Source organism: Typopeltis vanoorti, chromosome 4 (assembly GCF_054136105.1).
Source record: "Typopeltis vanoorti isolate ZY-2024b chromosome 4, IOZ_Tvanoo_1.0, whole genome shotgun sequence".
NCBI lineage: Eukaryota > Metazoa > Arthropoda > Arachnida > Uropygi > Thelyphonidae > Typopeltis > Typopeltis vanoorti.
The window spans coordinates 83,116,068-83,138,728 of NC_143552.1; the positions used below are offsets into that span (position 1 = coordinate 83,116,068).

At 37.1% G+C, this 22,661-nt stretch overlaps 1 protein-coding gene across 4 annotated transcripts in view; it reads left to right on the plus strand.

Annotated features, from left to right (window-relative positions):
• The window catches only part of LOC150107457 (uncharacterized), a 314,828-nt gene that overhangs the window by 187,134 nt on the left and 105,033 nt on the right, over positions 1-22,661 (plus strand). For all 4 annotated transcript variants that reach the window (XM_090391886.1, XM_090391888.1, XM_090391889.1 and 1 more), the window contains exon 8: positions 12,655-12,756. In XM_090391886.1, the coding sequence (XP_090248012.1) occupies positions 12,655-12,756 (102 nt within the window). The remainder of the gene's footprint in view (positions 1-12,654; positions 12,757-22,661) is intronic.

Below are 22,661 nucleotides of genomic sequence, written 5' to 3' on the forward strand. Positions count from 1 at the left end.
TCTGCAGTATGTTATAATTTAAAAAATCAGCTAACACCTTTTTATTCCCATATAGGGAGTTAGGCAAGGCCGTTTTTAGCCCTATCTAACTTTTGGAGACTGAGTGGGCAGTTCAATCTCCACTGGTACCCAATCAGAAATAGCTGGCCCAAGGCTATCACTAATTAAGTGGCATGCAGTGAAGAGAATGGCTCAACACGTGCCACCATCTTGTGGTCCCTAACCCTAACACAATATATTTAATGTCTGAAAATAATGTGGGTTCTAGGTCGATTTTCTTGAGCTTATGGGACTAAAAACCTGAGTTTCCGGGAGAAAAAAAAAAACCACTTGCCTATGCCAGAGATCGACTAACTCGGGAACCGGTTGAAAAAAGGCTTAGAAAAATTTCCTCTAGTCACCGACTAGACTCGAAACCGAGTCTTCCTTCATGCGGTCAAGCGGTCTGTGTAGCTCACATCCACTGAGCTACACAGGCTCTTCTACAAATATTTCCATGGGAAATGTTCATCTGAAATAACATTAGTAATTCCTCCACTCAGTACTAAGCTCGTTGGAACACGTTCAGCTGCTGCTCAACATCATTTCACAGTACAGGTATCCCTTGATTAATGCGATTAATTAATCCCTCGACATTACTGCTAATATCAAAATCTCGTTAATCAAATATAATAATCAATGGTAAAAATTACAATTCATTCATGATCGATTACTGATTAAAAATTCGTTTTATATAGTACTTTTAGAAAAGATAAAAATGAATGCAAAGTAAATGCCTAATACATGCTGGTACTAACATTAGTTACTGCAATTTTGTTATCAAAAATAAGTTATCAAGAACCCGTTGAACAGTTCTAGTTTTTTTCTTATCAGCATAAATTCTACGATTACAAGCAAAATGACTCTCTAGTATTTAATTCTAATTCTTTAATAATTCTCGAATTCTCTAAATAATTCTTTAACATCTTCTGCATCAACACCATCAAAACCAAGGTCTTCACCAATTGCAGTGATTTCTTCAACCACTTTGTGCACAGGAGTTTGACCTAAATCATTAGCACATTCTGGCAAAAGGTTTTACCAAACAGCTCTCTTGCAGCTAGAAGACACTTGCTACCATGAGTCATGAATGTTTTCAATTGTGTGTTTAATGTTAAAATTTTTCAAAAATTCTTGGAGCGTAATCGCATTTTCTCCCGTTGTTGTTTCTACTGCCTTTGAGAATGTCTTTTTAAGAAAATAGGCTTTGGAAGTTGCAATGACGCTCCCATTGGATGTAGCAGTGATCTCGTATTTGGTGGGAAAAATAAAACTTTCACGTTCTCACACATATCATTAAGAGAATTTGGACCTGGTGCGTTATCTGAAAGCAAAAGAGCTTTGAGAGCTAAGTTATTTCTCATGCAATAAACTTCAACTGCCAGACAAAAATAAGACTTAAAGCAATCTTCGAATAGGCTTTGGGTAACCCAAGCCTTCTGATTCACCCACCAAATTACAGGTAAAGAGTTCTTGTTACATCATTTTAAAGCCCTTCGGTTCTGAGTTCAATAGACAAGCAGCGGCTTCAATCTGCAGCTCAGCGAGAAATGTAGATGCATCATCTTCATCGGCACTTGCAGCTTCACCTGTTATTTTCACATTCTTTAATCCAGTCCTAGATTTAAAATTTTCAAGCCAGCTTTAGCTAGCTGCAAATTTTGAGTTGTTTTCTTTGTCGTAAAAAGAGGCTTAGAGCTTTGGCCGTGATATTATAGGCACTAATTGGAATTCTCTTTTGATTGCGAAAAAATTTATGAAGAACGTAATTGTAAATACAGCAGAACAATTGGAGCTTGTAATACACCCACTCTTAATGCTTAATGGGAGGAATGACATCATCATGCTTACGACTTGCTTTTTCTCTGCCAGGAAACACTCCTCGAGATTTTCATGTTTTTGTATGGTAAATTTGAAAGCATCTTAATTAAAACGGGTCAAAGCTGTATAACTGAGAGGAGACCTCCACATAGCCTATAAAGGAATGCGGAGAACCGACTAGGGCTTCTGACCTAATGTCCAATCCTCACCTTCTCGTGGTGCACCCTGTTGGGTATCTACCAGGAATTGAACGAACAAGGATGGGTTGGCAATTTGGGATTTAGCCGACCAAATTGTATTCTTATTGGCTTAAACCAATATAGAAAATGATGGTACAACATGACAAAATTTCACGCCAGCTGGGGCGTTGCCCGGTTAAACAAGGCCCCTTTAGTTTTTGCCAGGGAACCAGGGTGAACAGCGATAAGTCAGTTACTGGAACAAATCCTAAAACACACCCCAACTCAACATCCCCAGAGTTAAAGATCAGTACTATCGACGTAAGAAGTCTGAATGGCAAAGAAATGGAGCTAGCTGAAGAATTAGATAAGTACCAGATCGACATAATAGGGGTGACTGAAACAAAAAAGACCATGTTCCAACATAAAAATGTGCACAAATTCACATGGAGGGAAAAGGCAAGGAATAAGAAAAGTCTCATTGACTATGTTATTGTTGATAGTGATGTTTTCTCCCTGGTGCAGGACACCAGAGTGTTCAGAGAAGAAATTGGAAGCGATCACTATTTAGTCTTGAGCAGGATAAAATTGAATTTCATATTGAAAAGAATAACATGCAAGAAAGTTTTAAAGCGAATAAAAGTTGAGCAGCTCTCAGATGTAAACTGTAGACTAAAATACCCAAAGATTATTAAAGAAAAAATGCAAGAGTTTGAGAACAGGAACCAAACCTTGGAGAATCATTGGCAACCCTTGAAGAAAACCTTGATTGATTCAGCCAGAGAGGCATGTGGTGAGGTTGTAAGGATAGAAAAATCAGAACTCCATGGTGGACACAAGAAGTTAAAGAGGCAGTGAAGGAAAAGAAGAAAGCATATCAAAAGTTCCTGGCAAGTAAGTCAGTTTTTGCTCTTAGAGAATACAGAGACAAATGCAAGAATGCTAAACACTGTGTAAAACTAGCTAAACAAAAGTCATGGGAGAACTTTCGAAAGAATATAGAGAATAAATATCAAGAAGGCGGCAAAATATTCTGGAGGTTGTTGAAGAAGCTTAGGAATGGAGGAAAGAGTACTGTAAAAGGAGTTAGAGATGATAAAGGTGACATGAAAAAAGGAGAAAAAGATATCCTTGAAGTATGGAATAATTACTTCGAAAAATTGCTAAATGAAACAGGTAGTGAGAGCACAGTGGTAAAAAACACTCAACAGGCATACAGTCAGGAATACATATCCATACGTGAAGTAGAAAATGCCATCAAAGGCTTGAAATGTGGAAAGGCATTAGGAGTAGATGATATTTGACCAGAAATGCTGAGGTATGGTGGTATAAAAGTCTTACAGTGGCTGCACTGCATAGTTCAGAAAGCCTGGACAGATGGACGAATTCCCGATGATTGAAGTAGAGCTCTCATAGTACCCATATATAAAAAGGGAAATAAAACTGAATGTGAGAATTACAGAGGTATTTCCCTACTGAGTGTTTCTGGCAAGATCTATGCAAGTATACTTGATAAACGGTTGAGAAGAATTGTGGAAGAAATGCTTGGTGAAGAACAAGCTGGATTCAGGCTGTCAGGATCAAATCTTCACTTTATAACAAATAGTTGAGAAAGCATGGGAATATAACAAAGAAAGAAGTTAAGAAAGCATGGGAATATTTAAGTTTTGTCGATCTGGAAAAGGCATATGACAAGATGACATGGTGCCAAGAGAGAAGCTATTCAATACGCTAAAGTTATATGGTGTCAATGGGGCATTATATCAAGCAATACTTAGTCTTTATTTGAGTTGTAAGTCAGCAGTTAGAATTGAAGGAAGTACAGGAAGAAGGTTTAATGTTAAATCTGGTGTAAGACAATGATGTACATTATCCCCTCTGTTATTCATTATTATATATATATATATAATGATCACATTATGAAGGAAAGTGGTATTAAACATGATATCAGAATTGGAGATGTTAATGTCAGCTCTTTGCTTTATGTGGACAATTTTATACTTCTAAATAAATCCTCTACAAGTTTGCAAGATTCCCTAACTAAATTGAATAACTGTTGTAATAGATATGGTATGAAGGTCAGCATTAAAAAGACAAAGACAATGAAAATAGGTAGAATTGTTAAAAATGTCAACTGTGTTGTGAACGGGAAACCTGTGGAACAAGAAAAACATTTCAGCTACTTAGGCACGATTTTTACTGAAGATTGTAAATTAAATATGGAAATAGACAACAGAATCAACAAAGCTGGTATGGTAGGCAGTCAATTGAATAAATTCATATGGAATAAGAGAGAAATTAGTCGGAACACTAAATTAGCTGTATACAAGACAGTATTCAAACCAGTTTTAACTTATGGATCTGAGAGCTGGGTCAGAAGTAAAACATTTGACCAAGGACTAGAGACCGTAGATATGAGAGTCCTGAGAAAGATTAGAGGCGTGAACAGATGGCATCAATGGCAATATCATATTAAAAACGAGGATATTAGGAAAGAACTTGACGTTGTCAGCATCCAGGAATGCGTTAGCTGAGCTAATCTCAGGTAGTATGGTCACTTAAACAGAATGGGCGAGGAAAGATTAGCAAAACAAGTGTTCTCTGCCAGGTTGGCAGGAAAACAACCCAGAGGAAGACCAAGATATAGGTGGATGGATATAGTACAAAGTGCCTTGGAAGATAGAAATATAAGATCTGATAATGTTGGAGTCTTGACAAGTAACAGACTGATTTGGAGGAAAATTGTAGATAGGAGGTTAGTTATGATGTAAATTTTTCATGTAGTACTATCATATCCTGTACACTCCTTGAGGGTACATGTCAGAAATTTGATGATGATGTTAATTAAAACTCTTGCTGCATATATAAAGGGATTGTCGCAATTAATTTTGCTGCATTAATCAAATCCGCCGTTAAGCAAGGGATACCTGTACACCTAGGAACAAACAGCACAAGTTTCCTTTCCTCCTCCATCCCTGCAACTGCTGCACTGTGGAACAGCCCCCCCCCCCCTTCCCTGCTATGTTTCCCAAGAAATACCATTTACAGTCATTTCAATCAAATGTAAACAAGTTCCTCCTCTCCCAACCCACTACCATGCACGGTACTAATGTACTATAGGTTGATCAACCAACCTCTTGTGTATGGACACAACATAAAAACCGAGGAGAGTAATCTTTGGTCTTGACTTGGGAGGTTGCCAAATGTTGAATTGCATTTAGGGGGGGGGGGGGGAATATGACATGCTTAGGAAGCAGCTTGAAGTAGTGCCATATCATAAGAAACTTCAAAGGAGGGATGTTAGCAGTTCATGGAAGATGGTAAAGAGGTGTCTGAAGAAAGTAGTATCAGAAGTATCAGTACCAAGCTCAGAAGGATAAATTGGATAAAGAGTTAGATGGATGAGTAGTATCAAAATGCAAAAAAAAAAAGAAAATGGAAAATGTTGTAAAGTGTATATAAGGAGAAAGGTGATCAGTAAAGTTTATGAGCAGCATAGCAAGAAAGGCAAAATTAGACTAAGAAATTAGCTTAGAAGGTACAGAAAAAATGACTATGAAAAGCTAACTTTAATGAGTGCTGGTGGTAGGGAGATGACTGAAGTATATGAAAAATTGGGTGGGTTACCAACTGACCCCTTTGCAAGGAGCCTATAATCTAAGTTGAAGATATTGCTGTGACATATAACTGATGTGGGAATAGAAATTGATGAATTGAAAGTGCCTAAGATAATTCAGATCTTGATACAAATGCAGCCATGTGATTAGATATGATATCAGCTCACATTTTACAAGATTGTAATATGTGAGCTGATATCATATGTTATAAGAATGTGCAAAGCAATTAACTTTTCCCTGACTAGGTTATTTAACCTAAGTCTTAGCTCTGGTAAAGTGAAGGGAAAAATACTTCCATTCCATGAAAGAGGCTTCAAGACTGCAATAGTAAATTATAGATGAAGTATTAGCTCAGGATTGGTAAAAGTATTGGAAAAGTTTGGTCAAAGATAAACTTAGAAATAGGTGGATAAGAATATGGTTCTGTATGAGTGGAGGAGGTGCATGATTTTGTGAAAGGTAAGTTATGCCTTTATTAATTTATTCATATACAGGCAGTCCCCAGGTTACAAATGAGATATGTTCCTGAGAATGTCTTTAGGTCGGATTTGTATGTTACTCAGATCCCTGATGAACACGGCATATATGGTAATAATAATAATGGTTCATGTGTGGTAATCATAATATAGTGTAATACTGTACTACTACTACTTAATAATAATAATACACCTCTACTGTAATAAGTTAGAGAAATTATTGTGCTCTTTCTTTTAATTCAAACAAACAATCAACATAAAAACAAACTCATACGAAAAGTTTAGATAGGAGAAATTTCAAAAAAATATTAAAGGTTAACACTCACCTAACATTGCATCAATGTCTTGCTTACCAGGAGGGGCATTTTGGGGGCAAGAAGGTATTTATCCCCGAAGATATTTTCAGGTGCACTTTGTTTGCTTACACTTGGATAAAGGATTAAACTAAATTTATTTTAGTCTAACCAAGTGAAAAATAAACTTCCAACATCTTTCTCTAAATCCAGGGTAATTCAGTAATAAGGTGGTACACCTGTTGACAACTCCTATGGGTAAATATGACCTCTCCTATTGCTTCTGCCTTAGTATCTCCATGTTTGGGTCTGCCTCCCATTGACGAGACCTCAATAAAGGTTGAAATCGGTCTGGGTAGTGGCCCTTCCCTTAATGCATAGCAGTATATATGTCCACAAGGAGATGTGCTTTGCATTATGGGAGATACTGAGACAAGGAGTGATGAGAGCTTGGTCCACCTTTGCTCAGAGTTGCCTGTTGTTGTACTACCTTACCCCAGTCCTGAAGATATTTTCTGGTGCAAACTGTTTGCTTACACTTGGATAAAGGATTAAACTAAATTTATTAAGTAGGCTAACATTAATCAGAAGATGATGATGTAGATAGTGCTGGAGAGGATGAAGTGAATGCTGGAGGATTTGGATTTGAATCAGTATCAGATTCTGGTGCTAGAGTGGATGGACCTGGTGCTGGATAATCAGGATTTGATTCTGGTGCTGGAGGATGGAGATCTTACCACTGAAGTCAGTTTCTTGAAAAAAGCATCTAGGGTTGTTTGCACACAGCTTTTTTTCTTTTTTTTTTCATCCTAAATCGCCTTGTAGTAGCTAATGTTCTCACTAACTTCACTGTAAACCTTTGTAAACTGCTCAATGTTAGGATTTTGCTCCTCATCTAAAGATGTTGGATGTCCAGGAGCATTCCAGCACAAGCAGAATTTTAAAGGGATTTTCTTTTCCAAACAATAACATTCCACAACAGCAATAAAACCGTTCAAGAACCAATCCTCAAACATGGTAAGTGTGACTCAGGCCCTTAATTTGACTTCCAAATAACGGGAAGAGCTGCTTTGGTAATGCAGCAAACAAGCAAAGGCTTGATCTTAAAATCTCTGGATGCATTACCCCCAAGCAATAAGGTTAGTCTGTCCTTTGATGCTTTATGCCCTGGTGCACTTTATTCTTCTTTCGAGATGTAAGTTCTGTCAGGCATTTTTTACCAGAACAATCCACTTTCATCTGTGTTAAATATTTGTTATGGCAAATAACCCCCTCCTCAATAATTTTCTTCGACATTTCAGGAAATTCAATTGCTGCAGTTATATTGGCACTGGCTGCCTCTCTTTGCACTTTAATATTATGCATATTCGCATAATGCAAGTTAAGGCAAAAGTGATGCTGTGCGTAAGTGACCATATAAACAATGAAACTCTCTCTCTTGTCAGATGTCATCTCCTTCCAGGAGGTTGACTACCATGAGCTTCCACCATGCACGGTCTTGTGCTTCTCTTTTGCATTCTTCATAGGACAAAAAGGTCCAGTCCTTAACATTTCCCATCCAATCTGTTCTCTGTCTTCCTCTTCTTCTTTTTCCTTATATCATTCCTTCTAGAAGTATTTTTTTGTAGGGATTCATGCCTTAGTATGTGACCAAGGTAGGTAGTTTTCCTTTTCTTAACGGTTTTCAACAGATTCCTATCTTCTCCAATCATCTCTAATATTTCTAAATTAGTTTTTTTGGCAGTCCATGGGACTCTAAGAATTCTTCTGAGGATCCACATCTCAAAGGCTTTTTATTTTCACAATATTTTGATATTGTGAAAATAAAAATGCTCCATATAGCAGTGTTGACCATATGTAGCATTTGGACAGCCTAATTCTTGTTTTTGTTTCCCTTGAGGTCAGAATGTTTTTAATGCTAATGAAGGTTGATCTAGCAATTTCTATTCTTAATATTTCCTTATCACACTTTCCATTCTCTGTAATTAGTTGACCCAAATACATATAACTCTCTACTTGATCTAAAGTATTTCATCTTATCTTAATAATTGTATTGGGTATTTTCCCTTTTTCTCTTGTTACCAGCATGGTTTTGGTTTTTTAAGTTGAAATTAAGTCCATATTTTTCAGTACTGTATCATTTGCAGATGATACAGTACTGAAACAATGAAACTAGCCGCTAGCATAAAGATGCTGTGCCAATAAACAGCTTACAGCATGCTGGTTTGTTTACATGGATGGAAGAAACTAGTTCCCTAATTATTAATTTAATTATTAATTATCCTTAAGGGGACTCTGTTTGTAAGTAAGAAATGGCGAAAGTCCGGTCATCTGTAACCTGTGAACCACCTGTATATATTATATATGTAGTGGTGGTGGTTGGCAGTAGATGTGTTGATGTAAATGATGTGTTTTGGTGGATTGAGTGGTGGAGACAAAGAGTTGTAAAGTAGGTGCCCTCCCCTCGATGAGTCTTTGGACTCCTTGGAGGTTGATAATAATAATGTGTTATTATTATAGAGTGAAGTGATTGGGTTGAGTAAAGGGAATGCCTACAATGTGATATTACTGGATTTTGCTAAGTCATTTGGCAAGATATTACATGAAACTGTTTCACAAATTAGAGCAAATGGAGATGAAAATGCTGATGATATTTATTAGGGTAGCTGATGGATATATATGAAGGAGCAAAATCCAGGAGAAAATAACTAGCAGTGTGCAACAAAATTCACTGCTTTTATATTTATAAATAAGAGGTTGGTTGATCAACCTACAGTACATTAGTACCATATGTGGGTGTTTGCTGATGATGCAAAATTGGGTAGTCTTAATTAAGGCAGTGTAGAAAGCTTGCATCATTATTTAAATATGCCTGACAGTATAGGCAAAAGCTAATGGATGCCTGTTTAAATCTAGACTAGGGTAAATTTATGCATTTTGGGGTGAAAAAAGATTACAAGGTGTATATCATATTGATGGAACTTGATGAAATCGAAGACTTTGATGTGAGAGTATTAGTTGGTAGTGAGTTGAAGTTCAGAGGGCATATTGCATAAGTGACCAGGATAGCTCATTAGTATTACTTGGTTGTAGAAGGATACATTGACAAGCAGAGATAAGGAAGTTATCATTCCTCTTTATAAGGCTTTAGAAACAGTCACATCTGAATTATTGTGCACAGCTCTGATCACCAGGGTTCTTGCAGATGCAGAAGATGGTGGAGAGGTTGTAGAAGTTGGTTGGTAAGCAGAAAAGAGATGATAGAAACATCTCCAAGCAAAAAAAAAAAAAATCTAATCCATACACCTTTGCTCACCATACTTAATTTACAGAAATAACCCCTTATTCTGTTCCTCCCCCTCCCCCAGGTGTTGAAATCCTCTCTCTGCATCCATCCTATAAAACTCTTTTTGTAATTAGGGGTTATTTCTGTAAATTTGAGTATGGTTAGCAAAGGTATGAGGATTAGATTTTTTGCTTGAAGAGTGGTGAATGAGTCAGTGAGTTTGCCAGAGTCTGTTGTAAATGCTTTGTCAGTCAGTGCATACAAAGAGAAGCATGTGAGATTGTCTGCTTATCTTCCCATTCTAAAATAGATGTTACATCATTATGGTTATATGATTCACAGGAACCTCCATTAAGTCCGAGGACACATAGACATGAAGAAAAATTAATACAGATAACTTATTTAAAGTTAACCATTTATTGGCATAAAATTTCCACGAATTTCTTAGGTGTCTCCAGTATTAAAAATGAAACAGAATGACTTTTTGTGACTCCCATCTGCAGAAAGTTGTAAACCAATAGCATTAGCACATGTGGCTGGGCTAAAGACTTTTTTGCTATTTTTTAATTTTATTTAATTTTCTATGTAAGAAAGAGAGAAAAATATAATCTGTAAGCTCTGCTCTGTGATAAAACAAACTTTTCCAAGCCCATTCAGGCCTAAGAAATGGAATAGTCTTACACTGGACAATGAAATTCTTCTCCCTCCTAAAGTCACCAACATACTGTCCTGGCCTGTGGTAGGATTCAAACTCTCAGCCTGTTGGTTGGGTGTGGTGGATATGATAGCCACTCAACCAACCAGGTTGGCTGGTAAGATGACCATGGTCAGTTATTTCTAGATTCAAAGGTTTTAAAAAATAAAATAAAAATAAAAAAATACTACTAAAACCCAGATTCACATCCATACACTGGGTGTTCCACTTTATTACATCAAGAATTACAATTGCATTAAGTCGGCATCTTAGCTAATGGTTTCAATGAGCCCTTCATCAATAAAGCAATCATTACAGGACTCTTCCTCTTTCCACTTATACTTGAATAAAGGATCAAACAAAGATATAATTTGTCAAGTATAATTTACTTTCTACAAATGGCAAACATTGTCTCTATGGGATAAGTTTGAGAAGAATATTGCAGAGAAGAGAGTAATGTTCTATAAAATAATTTTCAGAAGCGGAATAGAGGGGATCTCCCATGGCATTCCCCTCTATTTTCTGCCATAACCAGAATAAAATAATAAAATATTCCAAATGTGTGACAAAGGAATGGTATGAAAGTAAACTTCCTGTTATATTCTAATACTCTGTGACCTTTCTGCTTACTGTTTCCTCCTCCTTCCAGTTAGTCAGATTAACTTAACAAGCTCGAAGATGGCATATCTTGTTGAGATGATGATTTTAGCAAAAAAGTTGATATATTTCATCCATATCTCCCTAGGTTATATATGGTCCCAAGATCCATAAACCAGGTATTCCTTATGACTTGGTCATTGCTTTGGCAGTTCCACACACATAACACACACACACACACACTCACTCACACTCCCCCCCCCTCCCCCCAAGCATCTGTCTATATTGTCCTCTACTGTAAAATAGGGTTGTCAGCCTGTTAACAATATGCATTTTAAAAGGAAGATCTGTGCACTTCACCTAGGACCATCTAATGTATTGATCAGTTTAAATATAGTTTCCTTATATACAAGGCATGTTTAAAAAAAGACTGATCTTTTGCTATAAAGACTTTATTGCTCATTTTACAACATTTTAAACACTGTCCCCTTCAAAGTAGTCTCCTCTACTGGTGATACCCTGTTCCCAACGTTTCTTTCATTGTTGGAATTTTTTCTGGAATGCACTTTCTGATGGCATGCAGTTCTCTTATTGCATTTTCCCTGAATCTCCTCTATGCTTTGGAAATGACGTCCTTTCAAAGTAGTTTTAAGTTTGGGAAACAGGAAAAAGTCTCCTGGGGCTAATCTGGAGAATGGATGGATGGAACACAACAGATGTCTGATGTCAGTCAACAAACACAGCACAAATTTTGCATTGACGTGGTGCATCTGAAGTTTTTCAGTCAAAATTTGATGGAAAAATCCTATGCTGATGCCCACTTCATCAGCAACTTGTTGGACAGTTAAATGACAATTTCCACAAATCACAGCACAAACTCTCTTGACATGGTCATCGTCTGTTGATGTGGAAGGTCGTCCAGGCCTGGAATCTTTAATAATTGACATTCTGCCCTTTTTAAAATGCTTAAACCACTCATAGCACTGCATTTGGCTCATACAGTCCTCCTTGTATGCTTGATTAAGCAATTGAAATGTCTCTGTAAAATTTTTACCAAGTTTGCAGCAAACTTTCACACATGCACATTGTAACTACTGTACTGATGATGTCCCAAGATACTTGGGATGAAATATTTACGAATTAAATAGTTATTACTGTGGTTATGACATGTTTTTAGTAATGAATTCACCACAGGTTTCATTATATAAAAATGCACAATGTTTTGTTCTTCAAGCTCTTTCATTGTCACTTTTCACTAATCCGACGAACAGCTTGAGCACGCGCTCACTTCAGCAGATGTAACTCGACAACTAATGCTCATAGCAGGATGGAACAAATGGCAGTTTGTTGCCAAAACCTGTCGCTAGGTGTACTCAGTAGCTGCAGCACGTATTTAAAAAGTTTGGTATTTTTTTGAACACCCCTTGTACATGATCTGTTGAAATCATCTAACTCTTTGACTCTGCCATGCGTTTGGGATATTTTACTGTTCAGAATGCATACCGAACTTTTTTTTTAATTACAACTTATTCTGTGTTGAAAGAAAATTGAAAATTATACACTACTTTAAAATATTAGGCTATATTATCAATTCTAGTCATTTTTATTAAGCTGTATTCAATTTTAATTTTGGAATTATTCCTTTTCTGCAGTTTACCATTGAGTCCTGGTTCTGTTGGTTGTTCTACTGACAGCGCAGGGAGCTCACTCTCAATTGATGAATTTGATAGTATTCAAGGAGATTTTATACACAGGTAACTATGATGAAATACTGCATTTTCATTTGTGAAAAGAAATATATCAAAGATGTTAATCATCAAATAAATAACTATATATTGTTGCTACTTTCTTATATATAGTTATTTATTTGCTAACTGTATATGATAACCAACTAATTTTTCCCAACAAGACCTATTAACTGTTAACTTCTGTGGCAGATGGAATGAGCCCTAGGCTCTTTATCTCTTTATCTCTATTTTATTTGAGTTTGAGGTTGTTCAACAAGACCTGCCTATGTTTCAGAATTAATATAAATAAAAATACCAAATAAATTGTGGTGTTATTAAGTGAGTTGTTAAAATGCATAACAATTTATGCAACATGTATGCTATTGCATAAATTTATTTAAGCATTTTATTTAGTTAAATGATGTTTTTAATTTTTAATATATTTGTGTCCAGTTTTGAACGCAATGATATTTGAAGTCAGAGAAACACCTGTAAACATTTTTAATTTCATTAATTACAGGGTGTCCAAAAAAGAACTGCGAGGTTTTTAAAATGTTGAAATTTATTTCATCACATTTTGAAGCAGAAATGACTCGTCTATAATAATTTGCTTGTATTTAAGCATTCATTTTGTTGCATATTTCTATTAATGTTTCAGACACACAAAAACCATAGTAAATATTTATTTCAACAGTTTGAGCAATTTTTCGAAGAACTAATGCTAAAAATTAATTTTAATGGCCAACTGGCATGTTTGAGGGAAGTACAGGGTGTCCAAAAAAGAACTCCAGGGTTTTCAATGAAATTTATTTTATGACATTTTGAAGCAGAAATGTATGTAGCATATATTAACAAGGTACAAGGTCACAAGTTTGATTACCTGCTAGTGGAACTCAATGCATGCACCATTTACAGCATTACAGACATCAAAATGGAATTCCACCTCAGACTATAGTAGGATAAGCATATCCATAGGAATTGCTTCTATGGGTGTTGTTATTCTATGGCGCAGTGGACAAGGGACTGGATTTTTTTCTTTGATACACAATGCCTTTTGCATAGCCCCAAAGGAAGAAATCCATTTGTAGTCAAATCGGGACTGTGTGGTGGCCAAGCAATGGGACCTCCTCTGCCTATTTCCAATTTCCATTTTCCTGGAAATCAGATGTTGAGCACAGTCCTCACAATTGCTGCATAATGTTGCAGGGCTCCATCCTATTGAAAAATGAGGCCCTCCACATTCTCAATCTGGGAAAACACAAAGTTCTCCGGCATATCCGGCCTGGTTGACCAAGTGGTTAGTATATCTGCTCTCCAGCCAAAAGGTTGCTGGTTTGAATCCCGCAATGGGCATGGATGTTTGTGATTGTCTGTGAAAATAATAGTGTGGTGGTGGCAGTAGATGGTGCTGGTGTGACGAAGTGAGTGGTTTAGACAGAAAGTTGTAGAGTGGGTGCCCTCCCTCATTGAGTCTTTGGACTCCCTGGAGTTATCACGTAATAATAATAATAATAATATCCAGGTATGCTACACTCGTTTAACACTTGAGATAACAGCAACCATACAGGCAATTCCTATGGATATGCTTACCCGAATATGGTCTGAGGTGGAATTTCATTTCGATGTCTGGTGTTGGAGGTTCCTCATTAGAGGTTTAATGTTGACACGCATGCTGCACCGCAGTCGCCGACTCGGTTTTAATGAACTTATGAATGCAAAACATTTTGTGCTGAATAGTAGCCATTTTGCTCACAGCTGAGCTGTGCTCTATGCAAGTGCTCTGTAGGGCTGTAAATGGTGCACACATTGAGTTCCATTAACAAGTAATCAAATTTATTTTATGACATTTTCATTTCTAAATAACTTAGGGAATTAAAACAACGTAGATCCGAATATAAATTAAATAATACTTTAATAGATATCTCTGATATTTCGGCAATGTCTCATTGCCATTTTCTATAGGAACTTACAAAAGGCAGGAGCACAACAAGCTCTAACAATATAGTAACTGGAAATGAAAATATGAAGCTATCTTTCTCCTAGAAGTCCTAATGGTGCCCTCTGGTGGGCTAAGTAGGCATTCTTGGCCGTTGGGCTGAAGGTCTGCTGATGTATGCCTCCCAAATCTGGGGCAGTCGCATACAACCAAATTTGTTGAGGTTTGGAGAGTTTCTTAGGGCAGAGGCTGATTCCACAAATAATCTTTCGAATTTATATTTGCTCCGGTGTATTATTTTTGCTTTCTTCCACCGTATTCTGTGGCGAGTATCCAGAGCATGGTCTGCAAGACCAGAATGGCTATATTTGTAAAACCGGATGTAGTCCTTGTGTTCAGAAATTCTGATATTCGCTGTCCTGCCTGTTTGGCCAAAGTATGACAGTTTACAGCTGCAAGGGACCTGGTATACACCAGGTAGGTCTAGGGGAAGTGGTTGGTCTTTGGTAGAGCGGATAAGGGATGCCAATTTCCGCTCTACCAAAGACCAACCACTTCCCCTAGACCTACCTGGTGTATACCAGGTCCCTTGCAGCTGTAAACTGTCGTACTTTGGCCAAACAGGCAGGACAGCGAATATCAGAATTTCTGAACACAAGGACTACATCCGGCATTATGACATTTTAAAGCAGAAATGTATGTAGTATATATTATCAAAGTACAACATACATTTCTGCTTCAAAATGTCATAAAATAAATTTCATTGAAAACCTCAGAATTCTTTTTGGACACCCTGTACTCCCCTCAAACATGCAAATCAGCCATTAATTCATTTTTAGCATTAGTTCTTCGAAAAATTGCTCAAACTGTTGAAATAAATATTTTAGACAAGGAAGATAAATATCTACCATGATTTTTATGTGTTGTGTCTGAAACCTTAATTAATAGAAATGTGCAACAAAGAAGAAAAATAAATGCTTAATTAAACACAAGCAAATTATTATAGGCAACTCATAAGTTTTTTACATATGAAAGCTGCAGAGAAACAGATGTTATTTTTCATTTCTTATCAAGGTGGAAGAAGAAAAATTTACATTGACTCTTGTATGTCAAACAATATTTCCATCACTTTGTGTATGTCAAATGATATATATCAGTGTATTGTGTATGGTAGTTTTTGATTTTGACATATAACCTGTACCAGACACGTCCTTAGGATAGAGGAAACTATAATAATAATTTGGACCACTATGGAGTGTAATACTGAGAAATGTCTGCTGAGTCCAGCTTGAAATATTTATACGCATAAAGGAATGGTTACAGGGAAATTCATTCATAATGCTGAGAGATAATTATGTGATCTAGCACTCTCAAATTGCATGTAATCAAGGGGGACATGCAGTTTGAGGGTGCTAGATCTGATCATAGCATCAGAGAGGCTTAATAGTAGCCAGTCTATCTACATTGCCTCTGCTTCTTAGCCTGGGAAATTGCCAGACATTCAGAAATTCTGGTAAAAAGGTAATACAGGGTGATTCAAAAAGATGGACTCAATTTTGTAAATCTATATATCAAACATAGAACTAGTAACAAATATGATGTAAAGTATATTTGATTATACTCACAATAAAGTTTATAGATGTTCAATGTGCCGCCCTCCTGCCACACAGATAACATCAAGACAATAGCTGAATTCATCCCATACTCGAAGAAGAATGTCTTGTGTCTTGTTGAATTCATCTCACGTTCTCTCCGATACACACGGTCTGCCCGAGCTTTTTTCCTTTACACAGACAACCTGTGTAAAGAAAAGGCTCAAATTGATAATTCCAATGACAAATGCTCTTCCTCATTGGAGGTTTAATGTTGAAACGACAATGAAACACATGCTGCACCGCAGTCGCCAACTCAGTTTTAATGAACTTACGAATGCAAAACATTTTGTGCTGCATAGTAGCCATTTTGCTCACATTTGAGCTGTGCGCTAGGCAAGTGCTCTAGTGGGAGTATTTCAAACTTTAGGACCTCTTTCAAATGTTATTTAGATCATTCATATACGATGTATAGTTCAGGAAATATAGCCGTACGAAATTGAGTCCATCTTTTTGAATCATCCTGTATATGTGGAATTACAAAGCAAGTGATTATGACAAACTGAGGAGTCAGTTTTCAGCATTGCCATGACATAAGAATTTGGTGATGTTGGCTGTGGTGGTCAAGAGGTGTGTGTGACGAAAGATTTATCGAACATTTATTGAGCTGGCCTGGTTAGCTGAGTGGTTAGTGTATCCACTCTCCAGCTAAAACACTGTGGGGGTTCGAATCCTGCTGTGGGCATAGATGTTTGTGATTGTCTGTGAAAATATTATAAGTATAATATACTATACAAATACTAGTAGTTGTGGTGGGGGGTAGATGGCGTTGGTGTAGTTTTGGTTTGTTGTAGTTGGTGTGATTGAGTGGTGGACACAGAATTGTAGAGTAGGTGCCCTTTCTCGATGAGTCTTTGGACTCCCCTGGAGGTGTCAAGTAATAATAATAATAACATATACCGAGAGGCAGAAGGATAAATCAGGTAGGACATCATTAAGCAGGAGACAAAGAAAAAAGTTATAGAGGGAATATTAAAAAAGTTATCAGCATGCCTATGAGCAGTACAGGGTACATGCAAGAAGGATGAGCTGTGTATAGTCGGGAAGGCCAAAACTGATTATGAGAGAAAGCTAGCTGATGAGGGCCGGAAGAAATCCTTAAGAGTTCTTTCGATATATGTGGCAATATTAAAAATGGGGGATTACTATGGAAGGATGACTTTAAAAAGTGCTGATGGTAGGGAGGTAACAGAATCAAACAAAATAGTTTAATTACTGAGTGAGCATTTTGTAGGGGATGTACTGTCTAGGTGGTGACATTCATTAATGGAGAATAAATGTTGAAGAAATGGAGGTGCTTAAAATATTGCAGAACCTCAATGTAAACACACAGCCATGAGATTAGATGTCATAATGCCTGTCTGTTACAGGAATATGCAAGAGAATCGTCAGCTCCTGTGATTAAGGTTGTTTAATTTAAGCCCAGTAGTGGGAAGGTACCATTGGAGTGGAAACAGAGCAAAACAGTCCCATTACATAAAGGAGGTTCCAAGACGAGTAGCAAATTATTAGCCAATCAGCATCTCAGGAATGGTGTTTAAAGTAGTGGAGAAACTGTAAGACAAAATTCAGGACTGGATGGATAGGAATATGAATGATACTCTATAAGGGACAACAGGGTATTGTGAAGGATAGGTCTTGCCTTAATAATTTGTTTACTTTTTAAAAGCCAAGTGACGATGGAGTTGGATAAGGGACATGGCTACTCGGTGATATTGCTAGACTTCACAAAAACATTTGACAAGATTCCACATGCACTCTATTGTATAAATTGGAGCAAATGAGAATGGATATATATCAGGTGATTTGGATTTAGAAGGTGGCTGATGGGCAGATATCAAAGAGTAGTTTATGGAGGAGTTGAACCCAAGAGAAGGAAAGTGACCAGTGGTGCACTACACAGCTCAGTACTTGGTTTTCTGTTGTATAATTTTTATCAGTGATATAGGAATTGATTTTACAGGAAATATTCAATTGTTTGCTGATGATGATAAATTGGAAAGAGCAATAGTAAATGAAGGTGATGATGTGGAGATCCTGCTTGTTGACTTAATCAACTAGCAGAATGGGCAAAAGTAAATGGCTGCCAGTTTGATGTGGCCAAGTGTAAGATGGTGCATTTTGAGAAGAAGAAATCACAAGCTGTGTATATATTGATGGAACCAAACTGCAGGAAACTGATGGAGCTAAGGACTTGGGGTGATTGTGGACAGAAAGTTGAAGTTTAGATGTCATATTGCAAAGGTAGCTAATGCAGCACATCAGATTATGTAGTTGATGAAGAACACACTAGCCACAAGAGATAAAGAAGTTATTTTTCTTCTATATAAGGCTACTGCATGCAGATCTGAACACTGATTCCATAGGGATAAAGAGGTGGTGGAGACGATCCCGAGGTTAGTGTTAGAGATTGTGGCAGGATGGAATGCTCCCTATGAGAATAAATTGATGGTCTGTGGACTTCATAAACTAGCTGATAGGTGAAAAAGAAAAGACATGATAGAAGCATGCAAGTTATTAAAGAGATTTTATAAGATTAATACTGAAAACCTTTTTTTTTTTCAGTACATGGCAGGAAGGGAGAGAGAACAAAGGGTCATCCATGGAAAATTTGGTAAGAGCATGGATAGCAAGGGTGTTAGGATTAGATTTTTTCCTTGGAGGGTGGTGAATGGGTGTAAGGAGTTTTCCAGAGGTGATTGTCAGTGCTTCATCAGTGGAATGAGCTTAAGGAGAGGCATGATAGATTTTGTGTGGGTTGTGTATGAATAATTGATCTCCCAAAATGAGTCTTCTGACTCCATGGAGATACCTGCATAATAATAAATCCTGATTTTCTGATGGTAAACGAAGTTGTATCTTATGAGAATCCTGGCATCTCCAATACAAAACTGTAGGAGAGATACAAAAAATTGAAGATTTGGTCAACTACAAGTATAGTTATAGTAGATTGCTATTTCAGCTGGGAATAGACCTATATTCCCAGCTGAATAGAGCTGTGAGTATAGCAGAATGTTGTACTGTTGTTTTATCAATTGGTCTTGATAGATAAAAAAAAAAAAATCAAAGAATTCATAGTATAGTATTACAAAATTATTACAGAACTATATGGTGTAATGCAAGGTTTTCATGCATTAGCTCCATATCTTTAATATGCATTTAGAAATTTTAACAAAACAAAGTACTTTATTTCTAAACAGGTAGTGGAATAAATACAAATAATTAAAATCTACTAATAATTTGGTTCTTATAGCATATTCAAAGATGAAATTATGGAAAAATTAACCAAGAATTCCAACAATTTGATAATTAAGATAGTATTTTTTTTGAGACTTCATAGTCAGATCAGAAGACTCAACTCATTGCATGAAGCTGAACTCTCGGAGGCCACATACATATCATATTTAGACTTGAAAACATTTGGTGTTTTAGCATTCACCACCCATTCCAGTAACTCATTCTATTCATTCACCAAACAAAAAACTACTTTTAACTTTAAATTTATATATAATATAGGGAGCCTGTGTAGTTCAGTGGAAGGGTGTTTGCACTCCTCAGTGCTAAACTACCCGAAGATAGACTTAAGTTCAAGTCTAGTTGCCGACTAGAAGCCTTTTTCGACCAGTTTCTGAGTTAGTCGATCTCTGGCATGGGCAAGTGGGCTTTTCCTCCGGAAACTCAGGTTTTTCTTCCCATAAATTCAAGAAAATCGACCATGGAACTCATACTATTTCAGACATTAAAAAAATATATATATTGTGTTAGGGACCACAAGATGGTGGCATTTGTTGAGCTGTCTCTTCATTGCAGGCTGCTTAAATTAGTGATAAGTGATAACCTTGGGCCATCTATCTCTGATTGGCTACCAGTGGAGATTGAACTGTCCACTCAGTATCCAAAAAGTTAGATAGGACTAAAATGGCCTTGCCCACTCCCCATGTGGGAATAAAAGGTATTATCTGATTTGTTTAATTTTTTTTTTTATTTATTCTTTTTATTATGTTATAGATGATACACTTTTACAAAGTGATCACTCAGTATTTCAACTCTGTCTTCTGCTTTTGTCACCTCCCTTTTCTTCTGTATTCAATAAAGTTTTCCTTCCATAATCATTCTTATATACCTATATATATATATATTCCTTCCACAACACTTTCTTGATGCTGCTCATCCATATAACATCCTACTTGATTTATCCTCTTGATTGATCTTGAATATGTGGTCTGATACTTCTTTCCTCAAACACACCCATCTTAGCCTATTTACATTTTTCCCTTGCGGTTTCATATGCCATGGCATTGCTCGAAGCTCTTTCTAAGTTTCATGCAATTACACATGAAATGTGTAATTTTAGCTTCATATGCCCTTCAAAAAATTAAGTGTGATGGAAGTTTTTTCACTTGGCTTTGCTACCAATTATATTTGGTTAATCCTTTATCCAAGTGTAAGCAAACAAAGTTTGTGCCTGAAGTATTTTCAGGACTGGGGTAACTCGTGGAAAAGGTGTTATAACTTCTCATCACTTGCTTTAGTATCCCATAATGCAAAGCACATCTCTTTGCAGACATGTATAATGCTATGCATTAAGGGGAAGGGCCACTACCCAGACTGGTTTCGACCTTTATTGAGGTCTCATCAGTGGGAGCCAGACCCAGAGGTGGTGATACTTCCACCTTAGTATAATGGAGAAATCATATTTCCATATACGAGCTGCCATATAAAAGGTGTCACATCTTATTATTAAAATTCTCTGGATTAGAGATAGTTGATGGAAAACTTGAAAATTTTTTCAACCGCAATAAAGGTTGAAACAGGTCTAGGTAGTGACCCCTCCCTTAATGCATAGCATTATACATGTCTGCAAGAAGATGTGCTTTGCATTATGGGATACTAAGGCAAGCGATGAGAAGTTATACCACCTTTGCCACGAGTTGCCACAGTCCTGAAAATACTTCAGGTGCAAACTTTGTTTGCTTACACTTGGATAAAGGATTAAACCAAATATAATTGGTAAAATTCAGTGTGTTTAACCATGTGTTCAGGGCAAGACTGCATATCATTCTCCCTAGTTGGAAGAATTAAAATTCTCATAATGATTGCTCATTTAGTTAATTGAGCTAACTTGCCAATGCATATCATCTGCATCTCTCTGAACCAACTATATATATACATATATATCCTATATATATAAAATGATAAGCCTTTTTATGTCACAGTTTTTGAAATGTTTTGAAACTCAGGGACTACCCTGAGTGTTGAGTCATCAGAATTCAAGGAGAACCTGCCTACCAGTCTGGAACACAGGGGTTGGGTGCCAGGGAGCGTAGCCCCCCCCTAGTGTGTGTGTGTGTGTGTGTGTGTGTGTGTGTGTGTGTGTGTGTGTGTGTGTGTGTGTGTGTGTGTCCTCTTACCTTTTATTCCACACCCAGATAGCTTCAGATGTACTGGAATCAGGCCCGTTCTGTTCCGGGGGTGCAATGAACCTGGGTGGCACGATTTAGGGGCAGTATAATCGAACATGTTCATAAAAAATAGGGAATAAATAATATACTGAACTCTTTGTGGAAGGGGGGCACAAAAATTTTGCACCCCAGGTGGTGCAAACCCATGGAACGGTTGTGATCGGCATCCCTTAACCCTATCTGCTGCTTTTGCTCATTTCAGCTCTAGTATCATCAGTGCTTTTTTTCTGGCTGTATGCAGTACCGGCACCTTTTTTCTTAAGTTTTTAAAAATTTGTGATTTTAATGACAGCAAAATGTATTAGAAATATTCCGGTAGATTTTCTTTGCCATTCAGGCTTCTTATGTTGATAATACCGATCTTTAACTCTGGTGATGTTGAGTTGGGGTGTGTTTTCAGATTTGTTCCAGTAGCTGACTTTTCGCTGCACCCTGGTTCCCTGGCGAAAACAACGGGGGCCTTGTTTAACCGGGCGACGCCCCAGCTGGCATGAAATTTTGTCATGTTGTACCATCAATTTTTATTTTGGTTTAACCAATAAGAATACAATTTGGTCAGCTAAATCCCATATTGCCAGCCCATCCTTGTTCGTTCAGTATCCAAGTAGATACCCAACAGGGTGCACCACGAGAAGGTGAGGATTGGACATTTGGTCAGAAGCCCTGGTCCGTTCCGCATTCCTTCAAAGGCTATGTGGAGGTCTCCTCTCAGTTATACAGCTTTGACCCTTAAGCACCCCCTTCATAGCAAGCTAATGATTTTTTTATTCCTTTCTTTGTGGCTACAATTCATTCCTCGTTAGAATATATGTTCTCCAAAATCTGTAAACCTTTCTTTTATGATTGTTCTTACTGTGGATTGCTGTAGATCAAACTTCTTTG